This window comes from Aquarana catesbeiana, linkage group LG08, assembly GCF_042186555.1.
Source record: "Aquarana catesbeiana isolate 2022-GZ linkage group LG08, ASM4218655v1, whole genome shotgun sequence".
Lineage (NCBI taxonomy): Eukaryota > Metazoa > Chordata > Amphibia > Anura > Ranidae > Aquarana > Aquarana catesbeiana.
The window spans coordinates 159,097,716-159,117,640 of record NC_133331.1 but is presented as its reverse complement, the minus strand read 5'-3'; the positions used below and the strand labels follow the sequence as shown (position 1 = coordinate 159,117,640).

At 40.8% G+C, this 19,925-nt stretch overlaps 1 protein-coding gene across 8 annotated transcripts in view; it reads left to right on the top strand.

The window, feature by feature from the left end:
* The window catches only part of GBF1 (golgi brefeldin A resistant guanine nucleotide exchange factor 1), a 385,214-nt gene extending 365,543 nt beyond the window's left edge, over window positions 1-19,671 (top strand). For all 8 annotated transcript variants that reach the window (XM_073596625.1, XM_073596624.1, XM_073596623.1 and 5 more), the window contains 3 exons: window positions 5,188-5,365; window positions 8,894-9,019; window positions 17,768-19,671. In XM_073596625.1, coding sequence (XP_073452726.1) covers window positions 5,188-5,365; window positions 8,894-9,019; window positions 17,768-18,051 — 588 coding nt within the window. In that variant the 3' untranslated portion in view covers window positions 18,052-19,671. The remainder of the gene's footprint in view (window positions 1-5,187; window positions 5,366-8,893; window positions 9,020-17,767) is intronic.
* The last annotated feature ends 254 nt before the right edge of the window (window positions 19,672-19,925 follow it).

The following is a 19,925-nucleotide window of genomic DNA, read 5'->3' as shown; positions in this document are numbered from 1 at the left end:
GTGTTCTGTGAATGGTGGCAGCGCTGAGTGAGCGACCCCTGTATTAACTATGCAGAAGGGCAGCCACCCGACACAGGATCCAGAGGATAGCGATCACTGTAGTTGTGCTGACTACTCCAGTGGTTGTCGCCTTTTAACAGCAATTGCTTAGATATTCAGTGAATATTAAAAGTCTACACACCCCTAATAAAATGTATGGTTTCTGTGATGTGAAAAAATGTGACTAAGATAAATCATTTCAGAACTTTTTACACCTTTTAATGTGACCTATAAACTGTACAACTCAGTTGAACAACAAACTGAAATCTTTTAGGTCGAGGGAAGTAAAAATACCTTAAAATAATATGGTTGCATAAGTGTACAGACCCTTAAACCAATACTTTGTTGAAGCACCTTTTGATTTTATTACAGCACTCAGTCTTTTTGGGCATGAGTCTATCAGCATGGCACATCTAGACTTGGCAATATTTGCCCACTCTTCTTTGCACAAACACTCCAAATCTGTCAGATTGTGAGGGCATCTCCTGTGCACAGCCTTCTTCAGACCACCCCACAGATTTTCAATCAGATTCAGGTCTGGGACATTCCAAAACTTTAATCCTCTTATGGTGAAGCCATTCCTTTGTTGATTTGGATATATGCTTTGGGTCGTTGTCATGCTGAAAAATTAAGTTCCTCTTTCACCTTTCTAGCAAAAGGTTTTGTGCCAATATTTGGTATTTGGAACTGTTCATAATTCCCTCTACCTTTACTAAGGCCTCTGTTCCACTTGAAGAAAAACCGTGCCAAAGAATGATGCTGCCACCACCATGCTTCACTGTGGGTATGATGTTTATTTGGTGATGTGCAGTGGTGTTTTTGCGCCAAACATATCTTGGAATTATGGCCAAAAAGTTCACCCTTGGTTTCATCAGACCATAACACATTTTCCCACATGCTTTTGGGAGACTTGAGATGTGTTTTTGGAAAATTTAGCCGGGCCTTTTCTTCATAAGAAAAGGCTTCCGTCTTGTCACTCTACCCCGTAGCCCAGACATATGAAGAATACGGGAGATTGTTGTCACATGTACCACACAGTCAGTATTTGCCGGTCCTGCAGCTCCTTTAATGTTGCTGTAGGCCTCTTGGCAGCCTCCTTGACCAGTTTTCTTCTCGTCTTTTCATCAATTTTGGAGGGATGTCCAGTTCTTGTTGTGACATATTTTCTCTACTTGATGACTGTCTTCATTGTGTTCCATGGTATATCTAATGCCTTGGAAATTCTTTTGTACCCTTCTCCTGACTGATACCTTTTAACAGTGAGATCTCTCTGATGCTTTGGAAGCTCTCTGCTGATCATGGCTTTTGCTGTAGGATGCGACCAAGAAAGTGTCAGGAAAGACCTACTAGAACAGTTGAACTTTATTTGGGGTTAATCAGAGGCACGTTAAATGATGGCAGGTGTGTACTGACTCCTATTTAACATGCGTTTGAATGTGATTGCTTAATTCTGAACACAGCTACATCCCCAGTTATAAGAGGGTGTGCACACTTATGCAACCACATTATTTTAGTTTATTTTTCCTTCCCCATCCTAAAAGATTTCCATTTGTTTTTCAACTGAGTTTTACGGTTTATAGGTCACATTAAGACCCCTTTCACACTGAGGCAGTTTTCAGGCATTTTAGCGCTAGATATAGCCTCTGAAAAGCACCTCAAAACAGCCCCCATGCATTTGCATGAGTGCATTCACACTCGGGCGGTGCGCTTGCGGGATGTTGGAAAAAGTCCTGCAAGCAGCATCTTTGGGGTGGGTTTGGAGCCCTGTAAAAAGTGCTCCAAAAACTCCCCTGCCCATTGCAATGAAAATAGGTGTTTTTTTTTTTTGTTTGTTTTTTAAGGTCCCGTGATCTTTAAAAAAAACGCACCGATATCACCCGAAAAGCACCGCAAAAACGACCCGCGCTTCAGTGTGAAATGTGTCCAAAGGTGGAAGAAGTTCTGAAATTTACCTTTTTTGTCTTTTTTTACATCGCAGAAACCTGACATTTTAACAGGGGTGTATAGACTTTTTATATCCACTGTAGAATATGCATAGTTACATATATGCAATAATAATTTTGCCTAGAGTTCAGGTTCGGGGAAAAAAGTTCTCACTTCCTTTTCCTTGTTGCTTCAGTAACTGACAGAGGTTCTAACACTTGCTTTCGCTATTCAAAACTAAATATACTTGTGTTCTTCGTTGTGATAGTAAAAAAAGTGTTGTTTTTTTTTTACAAAGGATAGAATTAAAATCTGAATAAGGCTAGGTCTGGGTCAGATGGAAATTTCAGCCCCATCAGGTGTGAACATTAAAACCACTTAGACTGCAGTGTCAGCAGCAGTCGGAAGAATAAACTTGGGTACACGCTTTTTGTTTGTTCGTTCAACCAGCGGATACAAGAAGAAAACTGACAGACCATTGCATCAACACAAGCGATTTTAATGCAGCGATCTCTCCTGAGACATTCTGACAGGAGGACTCGTTAGATCGGTTTCAGTAGAAAGTCAGCCTGCTTCTGCTTAACCAGCCAACATACCTGAAATGTTTAAAGCTCCACTCTGGGATAGTTTTAACCCAACCCACGCCTCTCTCCCACACCCCTCTAATCGATAAAAAGGAAGAAAAAAAATCTAACCACCTTTTTTTTTTTTTTTTTTTTTTTTTTTTTCTTCCTATAAGTGGTGGGCACCTGAGTCTTCTTCCCTAGTTACTTCTTGGAAGGGCCCTTTGGGTGTCCATGTCAGTACCTGCATTACGTGGACTCTTCCTATTGGATTTCAAGTAGCAGAGTCCTCTCAGGATCCAGAAGAGGATGATGTGATCACAGGGAACTGGCAATCTGAGGGAGCGCAGTACTTGATCAAAAAATACCAAACATCCAGACGCTGCTAGCTTGTCAATAAGGGCATGTAGCAGAAGACCGGAGAGATAAAAGTCACTAACCCAGCTGCTCAGACTATTCCACTGGGAGTTGTGGAATAGTAATCAAAAAGAAACCCACAAACCAGAGCGCTATATGGAAAATGACCACCAGATGGTGCTATAATGTCCCATGTAAGATCTCACAAATTTATCATGTACGAATAATCCAAGATGAAATAAAATGTTGTTTTTATTAAAGAATGACATCATAAGCCTTGCAAAGTAAAAGCGTTTAAAACGGTAAGCTTGCATAAGCCTATATGGTGAGGGCAAAAGCATAAGATGTTGCATACCAGCTCACGGAGATGAAGGACGCCTGGGAAGGACAGTTGGTGTAGGATCCAATTGATGATATGCCTAGGGGAGCTCCAGAAGGAGAGGGGGGTTCTCACCAATGTAAGTATGGATAAGGGGAGCAGTGGCCGGCCCACCGACCCACGCACCAGAAGTGATGGTGGGATGGAAGTGACCAAGAACTGCTGGACGGCTGGGAGGAAGCCACAGCCACTGAACCAAAATGAGCCTTGGATCGCATGCTACCAGGTTACCGTGGCAACACTTTTCGTGGTCCTGCTTCTTTATCAAAGCAACATCTTATGCTTTTGCCCCCACCACACAGGCTTATGCAAGCTTCCTGTTTAAAACTTTTTTACTTTGCAAGGCTTATGATGCCATCCTTTAATTGAAATAAATGTTTTATTTATCTTTGGATTATTCGTAGATATGATTCATTTGTGACATCTTGCCGCAGAGAACTGTTATATCGAGATATTACAGCACCATCTTGTGGTAATTTTCCATATAGCACTCTGGTTTGTGTTTTTTATGAACTAAAGTAGGAAGCTGTAAACTGGCATTTTTTATGCATTAAGGACCATAGTGTTTCTGTAACTCTGTAAAATAAACTTTGTATAATTTAACCCAATGGTCTCTGCTTGTTCATACACTTTATCCTTTAATGTAACATGTTTTTCTGTATCGTCCATTGAGGGACATGGCTCGATAGTAAGTGCTGCCCCATACAGGAAAAAATGACACTAGACACATAAAAAGACCAGACTCCTAGAGGCTATAAGCCCTCCCACAACAATCCTGTTCAGTGATTGCAAACGGATGCTTACAAAACTGTATTTTAGTGTATCTAAATCTGCTTGAACATCTAACACATCCCACCCCCCCCCTCCCCCAAAGAATGACAATTCTGCTGCCCAGAGGTGTCCCTGTGCTCCTTCATCCAGAGTGTAGACACTCTAATACAGTGGATGTGTTACTGCCTGGATTACAAGGTGAAAACTGAGACAAAAGCCTTAAAAAAAAAAAAAAAAAAAAAAAAAAAAAAAAAAAATGCTGCCATCGCATTTAATGATTGGTAAGCTGCAGTATATTACGTTTTAAACAATATACTGAATTAAGCACTGCCTGGTCACATAAGTGTCATACAAATACCAACATAAATACAAACGTAAAAAAATAAGGTAAATATACAATAAACAATTTGAATAACATAAAATGCATGACTTTCATAAATTAGTCCATATTCTTGTGTTTCTTCATGCATTCAAATTGTGACAATCAATCGTGCAGTCTTTAACTGTGCCGGGTGCTGTCTCTTTAAATGAAGTGCAAATTGTGCTCCTCTCCAGTGTGCCTGCTCACTCACCGACTGGTATGTACTCCTATATTATAAGAGTCATAAGCGCCAATGATGGTCCTGGTTATGCTGGAGCTTGTGGTCCTCCTTGATGATTATATGCGAAAATAGCATGCCATGCCACTATATTTTTACTCATAAACGAACATAGAGAGGATGTCAGAAGAGATCCAAATAACATAATTCCGTTTATTAAAATCATATGGTTAAAAACTGCGAGCAAAATGCCGAACCAGTTTGCAACGGTGTGCATCTCACCGGACAGAAAGTATGCCTTTTGATAACATGCTGATGCAAACTTCTGGTTTGATAATTTGCTCAATTGGCTGTCACGGCAGTCACATGATCGGAAAGCTTCTGATTGCAAGCAGCGATCGGGAGCTTCCCCTTAGCCGTCGGTAACTGTCCTGGGAGCACATTCTCGGCACAGCTGGGTTTGCAATGTTGCACCGCTCGGTGTCAAGGCCCACCTGCCAAGAGGCCGCATATTTGTGTGCCTTCAGCACAAACAGGTTAACATTTCTAACTCAGCGATTCAACAGAAATTCAATTTGCTACTTCAGATTGTGAGCAAACTTTTTATTCTCTTTAGATGGAGGCCATACCCGAATCCTTGAAAAACATGCTGCTAGTTATGGACACGGCTGGAATATTCCACAGTGCAGACTCACGGACAGGATACTCAGACCTTTGGGAGATTACATGGGAGAGAATAGACTGTTTCCTGCCTCGGCTGAGAGAAGAGCTTTTCAAGCAGACAATAATACAGGGTAATTTCTTAACAACATTTATCTGAGACCTAGCAGCGCTTGTGATTTTAGGAGAATCTGCAGTCTATTGAAATTTAAACAAAAAACATTAAATATCCATACGCCTTCCCATTTTATTTCAACAGGAAAAGCAGCTAATATACGATCCTTTATCTAACGCCCTGAGAACTTTGATGCCACTCCATGTATTATTTTGCCATTGCATATTACACAAAAAACAGAAAACTCCCACTTGCATACTGGTTGCTGAGCTCTTTCCCCGGTTGAGACCTGCCCGGCTATGACATGCTGAAGAGGACTGGCCATCCACAAAGCGATCTAAGTGGGAGTTTTTTCTGTTGTCTTTAATGAAATAGAAACCGTTGCCCTGTGTCGTTGACCAACAGTTTCTTTACCTGGCCAGCTTTTAGATGCAGATAACGCCTGGCAAATTATTCTTGAGAGTAGTTTTTAGAGCTACAATATTTTATGACATTGCTGTTGCTTTCCTTTTAGCTGGCAGGAGTGCATGATTATGTGGTGATTCTAAAACTATTGAATAAATAATCTTTAAAGTGTATGTAAATCCTCTCCTATACCCAGTGAAGTGAACAGCCTCAGATGATACACAGAGATGAAACAAATCTCCCTACATAAGTTTTCCATGCATATCTGCTGTCTTCAGCTTTCTTTATTCTTTAGAATGTGAACATTGTGTTAGAATTTTTACTTCCTCTTTCAGCATTGGGAGGGAAGTCTTGGCATACACTGTGTGACAGCTGATGGGAGAAAAGGCACACACCCCTCCACATAGGCAGGAAAATGAAGATACTTGCTGTGCTGTGAATAAACAAGCTTTCTGCTAATCTATTTATAGCAACTTCCCCAACACAAATTTTCAGCTGCTTTTATCTCCTGTGTGGAAGAGCTTGTCAGAAGTTATCATGCTGATAACAGAGGACAGAAGCAGCAGAAAGGCATGGGAGAGAGATAAGAAAACACTACAGATATGTGCCCAGGTCAAATTTAATGAATCAGGTTTACATCCCATTTAACAAAGTTATCTAAGGTAAAACAGGAACACTTGCAATTATTATTATTATTATTATTATTATTATACAGGATTTATATAGCGCCAACAGTTTGCGCAGCACTTTACAACATGGGGCAGACAGTACACTTACAATACAAATCAATACAGGAGGGATCAGAGGCAATCATTTGCTTTTTGAACAGCATCAGATATCTTTTAGAATGTAATTGTTCTGATGACGTACATTGATAACATTTCCTGATCAGTTACAGTGGGTAAAATAAGGATTGAACATGTCACCATTTTTCTGGGTAAATATATCTCTAAGGCTCGGTTCACATTGGTGCAATGCGGGAAAACCTGCAAATCCACTGTGGGTTCCCGCATCGCACCTGAGTCGCAGGCAGTTCACACAGCGAACCGCTGGGAGTGAGAATACAAAGTTAATGACATCCCCAGATCGGTTCGTATATCGCAGTGCGAACTGTCAATGCGGACAGGAATCAGTTTGCATGGGTGTGAACACCCATGTGATCCAATTCTGATGTGGACAAAAAAAGGTTTGGTCCGAACGTAATGCAAATTCAGCCATACAATCTGTATGGCTGGGTTCGCATTGCACAGACGTCGCATGTGATTTGCACAGCAGTGCGGTGCGAATCACATGCAATGTCTGACATCGCACCAATGTGAACCCAAGGTGCTATCATCATGAAATTTTCACCACATGTCGGTAAAAACCCATGCAATCTATACATACAAAGAAACAAGTTCAAAAATGAAGTTATGTGTAATAAAATGGAATTACACAGGGAAAAAGTATTAAACACATGAAGAAAGGGAGGTGCAAAAAGGCATGGAAAGCCAAGACACCAGCTGGAATCTATCAGTAATTAGAAGGCAATCATGCCTCTTGTCAGTGCAAATTAATATCAGCTGGTAAAGTCTCAACTGATGGCCTAAAAGGGTGTCTCTTTACCAAGGTGTCGCACAAGAAACATCTCATGATGAGTAAAAGCAAAGAGCTCTCCCAAAACCGTCACAACCTTAGTGTTGCAAAACATACTGATGGCATTGGTTACAGAAAGATTTCTAAACTTCTAAATGTTCTAGTGAGCACTGTTGGGGCCATAATCCGTAAGTGGAAAAGAACATCATTTCACCATAAACCGGCCATCACCAGGTGCTCCTTGCAAGATTTCTGACAGAGGAGTGAAAATAATTATCAGAAGAGTTGTCCGAGAAACAAGGGCCACTTGTGGAGAGCTTCAGAAAGACCTGGAATTAGCAGGTACAATTGAAGAAAACAATAAGTAATGAGCTCAACCGCCACGGCCTGTATGCACGCTCACCATGAAAGACTCCATTGCTGAAGAAAAAGCATGCTGAAGCTCGTTTTAAAGTTTGCTGCACAACATTTAGACAAGTCTGTGAAATACTGGGAGAATATAGTCTGGTCAGATGAGACCATAATTGAACTCTTTGGATGCAATAATACACACCATGTTTGGAGGTCAAATGGCACTGTACGTCACCCCAAAAACACCCCCAAACCAACAGAGAAGTTTGCAGGTGGGAACATCATGGCGTGGGGCTATTTTTCAGCATACAGTACTGGCACACTTCATATTAATTGAAGGAAAGATGGATGGAAAGTTGTACCAAGACATTCTAGATAAAAATCTGCTGCCATCCACCAGGATGATGAAGATGAAATGAGGGTGGACATTTCAGCATGACATTGATCCCAAACACAAAGCCAAGGAAACTATTGGTTTAAAAAGAAAATAAAACTGTTAGAATGGCACAGCCAATCACCTGACTTGAATCCAATAAAAAAAATGTATGGAAAGAACTAAAGATCAGAGTTGATAGAAGAGGCTCACGGAACCTTCAAGATTTGAAGTCAGTTTATGTGGAAGAATGGGTCAAAATCACATCTGAGCAATGCATGCGACTAGTTTCTCCATACAGGAGCCTGCGTCTTGAAGCTGTCATTACTAACAAAGGATTTTGTATGAAGCATTAAAAAGATTTCAGTTAGCGTGTTCAATAATTTTTCCGTGTGTCATTCCATTTTATTACACAACTTAATTTCTGAACTTATTTGTTTTGGTGTCTTTGAGTAGTGTATGGATTGCATGGGTTGTTACCGACGTGGTGAAATTTTTATGTCAATATCACCTTTTAGAAATATATTTACCTATGCAAACGGTGATGTGTTCAAAACGTATTTTACCCGCTGCGTATTAAGTTTTCAACAAGGATGAATATTTTGATGAACCGCATTAATTTTATCTGTCGTTAAGTTATCATTTTTGTACCTAGAATACTACTATTTTTGTATTCCTTGAACATTTAGGTAACATAAGTTGAATATTTGTCATATCTTCATAAAATTGGCCTGACTTTTGACTTTAGATAGATCTGTCTTTCAAATTTAAATATGCAGTGATAGTATGACCGTCCCTCCTAATGTGTAATACTGAAGGTAGATTTACATTTTTCATTTACAGACCCACCCCATGTATCTGCAAGTGAAGCACATCCTCAAAAGACACTAGTAGGGCCTGCTTTTGTTCCTGCTCCTACAGAGCCCAGACCTGTGCCACAGCCAGCTCAGCCTGAGCAAATACCAAGTGGTAAGTCTTATATATAGCTCCCATTCTGTTTGTCACCAGTCTTGATTAGCAGATTTTTTTTTTTCCAAAACTTAGAAACTGAAAAAAAACAGGCTAACCTAATAATAAACCTGTGCAAATAATACAAATAATAAAAGCCATAGGAAATTCATACATTGCATTTGAAAAGTATTCATAAATCTTGAAATTTTTGTCATGTTACAACCAAAAACGTAAATGTATTTTATAGGGATTTTATGTGATAGACCAACACAAAATGGCACATAATTGTGAAGTGGAAGGAAAATAATGGTTTTAAAAATTGTTTACAAATTCCTGAAAAGTGTGGCATGCTTTACTCTGGTTTGTTTTATCAACTGCCTTCCCAAGTTGACTAATTAGTAGAGTTCACCTGTGTGTAATTTAATCTCAATATAAATACTGTTCTGTGAAGCCCCCAGAGGCTTGTTAGAGAACCTTGGTGAACAATCTGCATCATGAAGGCCAAGGGACACACCAGACAGGTCAGTGATGAAGTTGTGGAGAAGTTTAAAGCAGGGTTAGGTTAAAAAAAAATCCCAAGCTTTGAACATCTCACGGAGCACTGTTCAATCCATCATCCAAAAATGGAAAGAGTATGGCACAGCTACACACCTACAAAGACATGGCCGTCCACCTAAACCGACAGGCCAGGCAAGGAGAGCAATTATCAGATAAGCAGCCAAGAGGCCCATGGTAACTCTGGAGGAGCTGCAGAGATTCACAGCTCAGGTGGGAAAATCTGTCCACAGGACAACTATTAGTCGTGCACTCCACAAATCTGGCCTTTATAGAAGAGTGGCAAGAAGAAAGCCATTGTTGAAAGAAAGCCATAGGAAGTCCTGTTTGCAATTTGCGAGAAGCCATGTGGAGGACACAGCAAATGTGGAAAAGGTGCTCTGGTCAGATGAGACCAAAATGTAACCTTTTGGCCTAAAAGCAAAGCTGTATGTGTAACAAAAAATTACCCTGAACATATCATCCCCACTGTGAAAAATGGAGGCAGCATCATATTATGGGGATGCTTTTCTTCAGCAGGGATAGGGAAGCTGGTCAGAATTGATGGGAAGATGGATGGAGCCAATTACAGGGCAATCTTAGAAGAAAACCTGTATGAGTCAAAAGACTTGAGACTGGGGCAGAGGTTCACCTTCCAGCAGGACAACGACCCTAAATGTACAGCCAGAGTTATAATGGAATGGTTTAAATCAAAGCATATTCATGTGTTAGAATGGCCCAGTCAAAGTCTAGACCTAAATCCAATTGAGAATCTGTGGCTAGACTCTCCATCCAATCTGACAGAGCTTGAGCTATTTTGCAAGGAAGAATCTGCACAAATATCACTCTCTAGATGTGCAAAGCTGGTAGAGACATCCCCAAAAACACTTGCAGCTGTTATTGCAGCGAAAGGTGGTTCTACAAAGTATTGAAAAAAACATTTATCATTTTTCTTCCACTTCACAATTATGTGCCACTTTGTGTTGGTCTATCACATAAAATCCCAATAAAATACATTTTATTTTTTTGGTTGTAACATGACAAAATGTGGAAAATTTCAAGGGGTGTGAATACTTTTTCAAGGCACTGTATATAAACCATTAACAAATATCGAAAGTCCTCTACACTTTAACAGTATACCAAATATAAAAAGATAGTCCATAGATAGATATAGATAGATATAGATAGATGGAGAGATAGAGATAGAGAGATAGAGATAGATAGAGATAGATAGAGATATAGATATATATAATTATATATCTATAGATATAGATATATAATTATATATCTATAGATATATATAATTATATATCTATAGATATATATAATATCTACAGATAGGTACACACACACACACACACACAGACACATATATATACCATCCCGAATATAAGCCGAGGCACCTAATTTACAACAAAAAACTGGGAAAACATATTGACTCAAGTATAAGCCGAGGGTGAGAAATCCAGCAGCTGCTGTAAGTGGAAAAGAGGGTCAACAATGCCCGTCTGCAGCTGCATGCCTCCCTGTGTCCATTGCATGCCTTCCCTGTGTCCATTGCACAAGTAATCCCAAAAGATCCTTCTCCCAATAGACCAGATGGCAAACTATTAGAGCCCTTCCTCTCATCAGGATATTAAGCCAGGTATATTCCAATACACAGGTAGTAGCCTGTTTTGCTGCCTGCTGTTGCTTGTATTTCCACTATTGAATTTCCTTTATTGGTGACAGTCATTCTGGCCCCTCGTCCCTGCACATGAGCTCCATCCAGACCTACAATAGCATTGCAATGAGAGTCCTTCAATGAGGCTTGCTGATAAAATGAATATACGTGGGAAGACACTGCATGCTTGTAAAAACTATCCTTCTTGGACTTGCTACCGGTGCATTCAGGAAGTAATGTCTTGCAGTTTTTATGAACATTTACAGCACAGTCTGCCTACCTGATCAGCGTGTCATGCAGTCAGATCTGATCAGCCATCCAGTGTACAAAAGCTGCGCCTCCTCCTCGTCCTCATCCGTGATAGGCTGAACACTCTGTTTCCCAGCAGTTAGTGTTCAGTGTTCCGCCTATCACAGACATCCTCTGATCCTCGTCCGTGGGATGAGGACGAGAGGACATCCGTGATAGGCGGAACACTGAACACTGACTCGCTGCTGGGAAACTGAGTGTTCCCCTATCACGGATGAGGAAGAGGAGGAGGCGTGGCTTTTGTACACTGGATGGCTGATCAGATCTGACTGCATGACATGCTGATCAGATCGCAGTGCCGAGGGGGTTACTTTCAGCACAAAAAAAGTGCTGAAAAACTCGGCTTACACTCGAGTGTGTATATATATATATATGTGTGTGTATATATATATATATATATAGATAGATAGATAGATCTTCATCCAACCTTAATGTGGTGTAAACAACAGCTTACAAATCAAGAGATGTGGTGGCTGCATTCGTTTTTGTTTTTTTAGGCTTTCTAATCTCTTTTCCCCTGGTAATCTGGACAGTAATACACCTCCTGTATTAAAATGCTTACACTCTGGATGAGGGAGCACAGAGACACCTTTTCACAGTAGCATTGTCAGTCTAGTGGGAGGAGGGGGGTGTTGGATGTACTAATAGTAGCTTTAGATGTGCCGTGAAGCGTCCACGAGGACGCACGGCAGTCTAATAACAGATAAATACAGCTGTGTCAGTCTCTCCTCTGCTGATGAGGAGGAAACAAGCTGCCTGCACACAGGGACACACGAGCTGTGGGACACGTATGGGTTGCAAAATGTATAGCGCCTCTGTTTTTGTACTTAGGACTGTGCCTGCCAAAAAAGACACCACAAAAGCCAAAAGAGAGGAAGCGTACTAGGTCCCCCTCCCCACGCTTCAGCTTTGCAAGGGGAACAGTGGACACACGATGAGGTTTTACCCTCAATCGATCAGGAAGAGAAACAAACTGATGATTCTTCTGCAGAGGAAACAACGGTAGATGAACCTTTTTCAGCTTCTCGATCTGAAAAATTGCTGATACAATCTCTTACAGAAATGGTTCGTTCCACTTTCATGCTGCCTCTAACAGAGTCTCATGAAAACTTGGCTTCCTCCTCTTTAAAACCTTCCCGTCTTTTGCATGCGTTCCCTGCACATGCATTGCTTGAACAGCTTATTTTTTCAGAATTGGATAAACCAGATAGACATTTTCTCCCTCGTAAGAGGTTTTCAATTCTCTATCCTCTGAAGGAGAAATTCTCCAAAAGATGGAAAGTACCAGCAATTGACGCTGCGATTTCCAATGTGAACAATAACTTAACTTGTCCTGTAGACAATGCACAGATGCTTAAAGATCCATCAGATAAGTTGGAATCCCTGCTAAAATCTGCTTTTTCCATAGCAGGTGCCAATCCCTAAAGGACCAATTTAAACAGGCCCTTAGAGAGCTTCCTACACAACAAGCTCGGGACAAGTTCTTGGCTGAACTACCTAAGGCATTGTTTTGCCATAGATGCCATTAAAGACTCTATTCACCAGGCATCCCGCCTTACGCTTGTACATATGCGCAGAATCCTGTGGTTGAAAAATTGGTCAGCTGAAACACCATGTAAAAACCTCCTAACTGGGTTCCCCTTTCATGGGGAGCGACTGTTTAGAGAAGACTTGGATAAATATATCAAGACAATTTCTGCTGGGAAAAGTACTTTTTTACCAGTCAAAAGAAAATATAAACGCCCTTCATTTAAACTAGCTCTTTCCCCCTAGAGGAAAACCCTAGGGTCAGACCCAGGCTCAAAAGAAGCCCTGGGGTAGGAAATCTGCAAAAGGCAACCCCCCTCACCAAGGTGGGGGGAAGACGTCTGCAATTTTCAGAAGTCTGGAAAAAGGAAATTCAGGACAGATGGGTCATCTCCACGGTAACACTGGGGTACAAGCTGGAATTTCGGGGCTTTCCACCATCTTGTTTCCTGAGATCAAGCGTTCCCAAAGATCCAGAGAAAAAACAATCTCTGTTTCAGGCACTAGACCCATTAAGATCTCAAGGGGTGATCATACAGGTACCCAAAAAAGAGCAAGGTCTGGGGTTTTATTCAAATCTTTTCATGGTACCAAAACCAAATGGAGACGTCCAACCCATTCTAGATCTAAGAAAGCTAAATCAATTCCTGAAGATCCGCTCCTTTTGCACGGAGACAATCAAGTCGGTAGGTTCTATCCTTCTAGGAAGAGAACTTCTGGCGTCAATCGACATCAGGGATGCATATCTGCATGTCCCTATATTTCCTGCTCATCAAGTTTCTGCAGTTCGAGTTAGAACAGCAGCATTTCCAATTTGTAGCCCTGCCCTTCAGGCTAGCCACAGCACCTCGGGTGTTCACCGAAGTGCTGGCCCCACCTCTAGCCAGATTAAGGGCACAGGGCATAACAATCGTAGCGTACCTAGAGGATCTATTACTTATGGATCAATCGGTGACTAGCTTGGAGAAAAGTGTACACACTACAACCAACTATCTGAAAAGTTTGGGTTGGATTCTCAACCTAGAGAAATCTTCCTTAATGCCACTAAAAAGGCTGCAGTAGTTGGGTCTGATCATAGACACAGCCCAGGAAAGGGTGTTCTTGCCTCAAGCAAAAATCAATTCCATAAGAGAGCTGGTGTGGAGGGTCAGGTCAAATGGCAATCCCTCCATTCGCCTCTGCATGAGGTTGCTAGGAACTATGGTAGCTTAATTCGAAGCAGTTTCCTATGCCCAGTTCCATTCAAGACTGTTGCAAAACAGTATCCTGTCTGCTTGGAACAAAACAATTCAAGCTTTAGACTTACCAATGCAGATGTCCCCAAGAGTGGCCCAAAGCCTCACTTGGTGGTCATTAACCCAGAATCTGCCGAAAGGAAAATTCTTCAGACCAGTCACCTGGAAAGTGGTAACATGCCAGCCTTTCAGGCTGGGGAGCAGTACTAGAAAGGACAGTGGTCAAGAACCGAAAGAATCTTGCCCATCAATCTCCTAGAGATTCGGGCAGTACGTCTGGCTCTAAAGGCCTGGACTTTCAGGTTACGGGATTGTCCTGTCAGGATTCAATACGACAATGCCATAGCTGTGGACTATATCAATCGCCAAGGAGGCACCAAAAGTCTCAGCACAGAGAGGTGAACCATATTCTAACTTGAGCAGAAAGGAATGTTCCATGCCTTTCTGCAATCTTCATTCCGGAAGTAGAGAATTGGCAGGCGGACTACTTAAGTCGCCAGCAGTTATTCCCAGGTGAATGGTCTCTTCACCCCGACATATTTCGGGCTGTTTGTCAACGATGGGGGACTCCGGACGTTGATCTTCTAGCATCCAGATTCAACACGATGTTGGTCAACTTTGTGGCCAGAACAAGGGATTCATTCGCATGCGGAACGGATGCGTTAGTGACCCCATGGGATCAGTTCTCACTGATCTATGCATTTCCCCTTATTCAGTTGCTGCCTCAACTTCTTTGCAGGATCAAGCTGGAAAGAAAGCCGATAATTCTGGTGGCACCAGCATGGCCCAGAAGGCATGGTACGCAAAAATCGTAAAGATGGCAGTGGAGGGCCCATGGTCCCTCCCACTACGGCCAGATCTGCTCTCTCAGGGACCGATATTCCATCCTTCCTTACAGTCTCTAAATTTAGTGGCTTGGCTATTGAAACCCATATTCTAAAGAAACGTGGGCTTTCCGGGTCAGTTATCTCTACCCTGATTAATGCTAGGAAGCCAGCTTCCAGAACTATATATTATATTATAGAGTCTGGAAGGCTTATGTTTCCTGGTGTGAATCCAAGGGTTGGCACCCTCAGAGATATCTTAGGCAGAATTCTTGCCTTTCTACAATTAAGGGTAGAATTTAAATTGGCCTTAAGTACTATTAAAGGCCAATTCTCAGCTTTATCGGTCTTATTTCAAAGACCACTTGATACTCATTCTTTAGACTGGGGCTTTATACAAGGGGTGACACGGCTTAATCCGCCCGTCAAACCTCCCTTGAACCCTTGGGACTTAAACTTAGTTTTGTCTGTGTTACAAAAACAGCCATTTGAACCAATACAACAGATTGCTCTAGTCCTTCTGACAAGGAAGTTGGTATTTTTGATTGCTATATCCTCAGCAAGTAGGGTTTCAGAATTGGCTGCTCTTTCTTGTAAATATTTGATTTTTCATGAGGACAGAGTTGTTACGTCCATGTTTTTTGCTAAAAGTAATTTCAGGTTTTCACCTGAACCAAGATGTTGTCCTGTCATAGTTTTTTCCAAAACCATCGTCCAGGGAAGAAAGATCACTACATTGTCTTGATGTGATGAAAGCAGTGAAAATCTGTTTAAAGAAAACTGCTCAGATTCGTAAGACTGATGTTGTATTTATTCTGCCGGAGGGTCCTAAGAAAGGACAGGCAGCGTTGAAATCCACTGTCGCTAAGTGGATTCGGCAGGTGATAATTAAAACTTATGATGCAAGGGGTAAGATTCCCCCGTTTCAAGTTAAGGCGCATTCTACCAGGTTAGTGCTTCTTGGGCAGTGCATCATCGGGTCTCCATGGCTCAGATCTGTAAGGCCGCAACTTGGTCTTCAGTGCATACATTCACAGAATTTTATCAGGTGGGTGTAGGGAGGTATGAGGATATCGCCTTCGGGCGCAGTGTGCTGCAAGCAGCAGTATAGATCCTCAAGTCTGGGTGTACCCTGTGGGTTGTTTTCTCCCACCCCTCATGTGGCATTGCTATGGGACATCCCATCAAGTAATTAAGGCTCTGTCCCATGATGTATGATAAAGAAAATAGGATTTTTATTACAGCTTACCTGTAAAATCCTTTTCTTGGAGTACATCTTGGGACACAGAGGTCCCTCCCACCTTTTTTGGATACAAGTATATTGCTTTGCTTCAAAAACTGATGTCCTCCTGGAAGGAGGAGGGGTTCTATAGGGAGTAAACTTCCTTTGATTGGGTTTACCAGTGTCAACACCTGAAGGTGGCCTATAACCCATTAAGTAATTACTTAAGGCTCTGTGTCCCATGTTGTACTCCAAAAAAGGATTTTACAGGTAAGCTCTAATAAAAATCCTATTTCTTTGTAATTGGACATAACAAAATGATTTGCTTGAATTAATTTCATATTTTTTTCCAAGTCATTGATAGAGAGGTCTGTTGTGTTTTAGGACATGTATAGAAATAGGAATGCAGCGCTGGATAATAATGTGTTTACAGAAGTGCAAATAGACAATTTACAATGAACAAAACATATGTGATCATGAATCAAAATACAAAAAGACCATCCAGTGAAAAACAGTCCATATGTGATACCATTTAATAATGTGCATAAAAATCAAAAATTAATTACATAAAATTGCATAAATATAGAAAAGAAGGAGTCCATGTATTAAAAATGCCAAAATGAAAAATTAAATTTTTTCGTGAAGGACCCAAGGTCTGTGTTCACCACTTGTGCAGCCCGTCACCTTAAAGTGCAATGCAGGCTTACCAGAAAGCCTGCGACCGCCCTTCTCAGGGGGGTCAAAACAGGCTTAGTAGAACCGAGAGATGCTGCTGGAAACCTCATGGACTTCCCTCATGGACAATCAACTGGTGTAGATGAAAAGTGCCCGCTTTAGCATACCCACAAAAGACAGGTGCCGTACCTCAGTAAATGACCAAGGAAACGGAGACTGCACACCGATGGGTGACCACTTCCACAGCGTTCAATGAGTTTGACCAAGAAAGGAAAAAAATAAAAAACTGCAATAGTACAGAAGTTCCCTAAAAAGTTTATTGGACAAAGTCCCAAAGATATAAAACATTCCTTGTAAGGATAGATAAAAAAAGCTCTGCTAGTACCTTTAAATTCAAAACGCACATGCGTGTGTGTGCAACAGACCCTACGACCGTTTCGTCACAACTGACGTCATCATATTTATGCAATTTTATGTTATTAATTTTTGATTTTTATGCAAATTTTTAAATGGTATCACATATGGACTGTTTTTCACTGAATGGCCTTTTTGTATTTTGATTCACGGTTTTTCTTCATTTTCATTTGTTTTTTTTGTTTTTTCAACACGCACCTAGCGCAATTCTTTTCCTTTTTTGATTTCTCATGTATTTTAGGACATACCTGGTATGCCCAAGGTCTGAAACTGGTTAAATACCCAGGAAATGTAAATCACATTTGTGTATGTTTTATGAGTACAGTGCTGTCTTTGCAAATCATTTATTTTCTCTATCCACAGAAAATGACTGTACAAGCCTTGGATTATCTGCTGTTCCAATTCCTGGATCTAACCCTTCCTGTGCACCCATGAGGATAAGCCCTGTAAATGAGATGCCTCCTCCTCTAAGTCAGTCTCCTCTCATCTTGCAACCCCTAACATCTCATTTGCAGGTTGGAGTTCCACCAATGTCTCTGCCAATCATCCTTAATCCTGCATTAATAGAAGCTACCTCTCCTGTACCCCTCCTGTCTACTCCTCGACCTGCAGAAACATCACCATCACCAGTCTCGGAGGTCAACTAATCACCTGCTGGTCAAACTAGGCCTGATTTACTTGTGAACTACTTTTTTGTTTCTGGCATGGGAACCAATCGCCATTTTATTTAATGAACATAGTAATCTTTAAACAATAGAAACCATTTGCAAAGGGTGGTTCTGGAAAACAAGCCTCCTCTTGAAAATCTGTTTTGGATCATCTGTCTAGCCATGCTGGTTGCGTGTGCTACAATCATGCCATTGTAATGAACTCTGTACACTGTAAAGATATTTTATATCAGAGAAAAAAAAACAAAGGTAGATCTATAATTCATCCTTACATTGAGTTCTAGTTATTTTAAATGAGTGTGAGAGTCATCATTTGTTTTTAGGACATTCCTTCTTGTAAAAAAAAAAAAACAAAAAACTGCTGGATAATGACCCTTTCCTGAAAACTGTACTTATCACATACAATGGAGGCACACAATTTTGTGGCACACAATTAAACAGATTTGCCTGTTGTTGGAACTGGAAATACTTGGATGTTTGAGGATTCGTTCTAAGTAATATGCCGATTTCTTAATGAATTGAAAACTCATTAGCCCAGCCTTCAAAATGGCTGCCTCCAGTGTGTGCTGGCAGTAAACAACACGCGCACATCTCTGTCATGATGTTATTAGCATGCAGTCATATTTTATTTTTACTTAAAAACACCAAAGGAAGCACAGGTGCTATTTTACGTCCATGGCAGAATAACCAATGTTCCTTTCTCCACAAGAAAGGTCATTTTACTGCTACTCTGTAACAGTGCTGCAATAAGAATCTGTCCACTCTTCGAAAAATATGTTCAAAACGCGAATACTCCTTACATTTCATTGGCTGTATCACCTTGACAGATGAGCTACATTTACCAGAATAGATCCAAAGTGTGAAAATGCCCTTTTAGGTGCAGCGGCACAGTGGCTGGAATACTGCTACTTCAATTGAGGATGTTCATAGAATTGATTTTTAAATTATTAAAATGTTTGCACGGACTGGCGTTTATCACATAGGGTTTGATTTACAAAGCAAACATGAGGATGTTACCCATAGCAAATAGTAAAATGTGGCTTTCTTATTCCACTTTAGAAAAATGTCAGGTGGAATCTGCTTGTTATGGGGAACACCACCTAGTGTTTCTACACTTTTTTTAAATCGGCAAATCTGCTCAGATGGATTTTAAATGCTGTCAGTTTTTATTCTATGTAAGAGTTGCTATCCACATTTGTACAGCTTCTTTGTTTTTGTTTTTTTGTTATTAAATAGTATTAATTACATTGTTTAACCCATTCTTTTTCTTAATGGCTCTATGTAATTGGTTACAGAGCGTTGTAGCGTTCCCTTTTCAAAGTTTACACTTGTACCCAGGCACTGTGATTTCTCTGTCTAGTGACCATGTACAATAATTCAGTAAGATTTTCACATACATTTCTATTTATTCTGTTTTATTTGAGGTAGAGAGAGTGCAATTTATTTCCCATGCAAAAATCTCTCAAAATTCTCCCCATGTACATTTGTCTCTCCTTGTATGGTTGCTCATACCTACAAACAGCTCATCAGTATACATATACAGATAAATAATGTATATAATGAATGCAAAATAAAATGTACTTTTTATGATGTAATAAAGTCAGTGTATGTTTAATATACTGCACTTCAGTTCTCTGAAGAGTTTGGGATACAATTTGAGACCATTGCTTGTGTCGCATAAAGGCATTTTTGGGGGGTTAAACCTTTGGTTAAATTAATGTGATCAGCTTGGGTTTGTGGTCAGCCTTGCTTCCTGCTGTGTCACTGGGACAGTAAAGCTTGGAACATTCGGCCCGTGTGTACGGTGGCTGGTCCGACAGAAGCCGGCCGTGCGGCCAGTTTCTGTCAAAGGC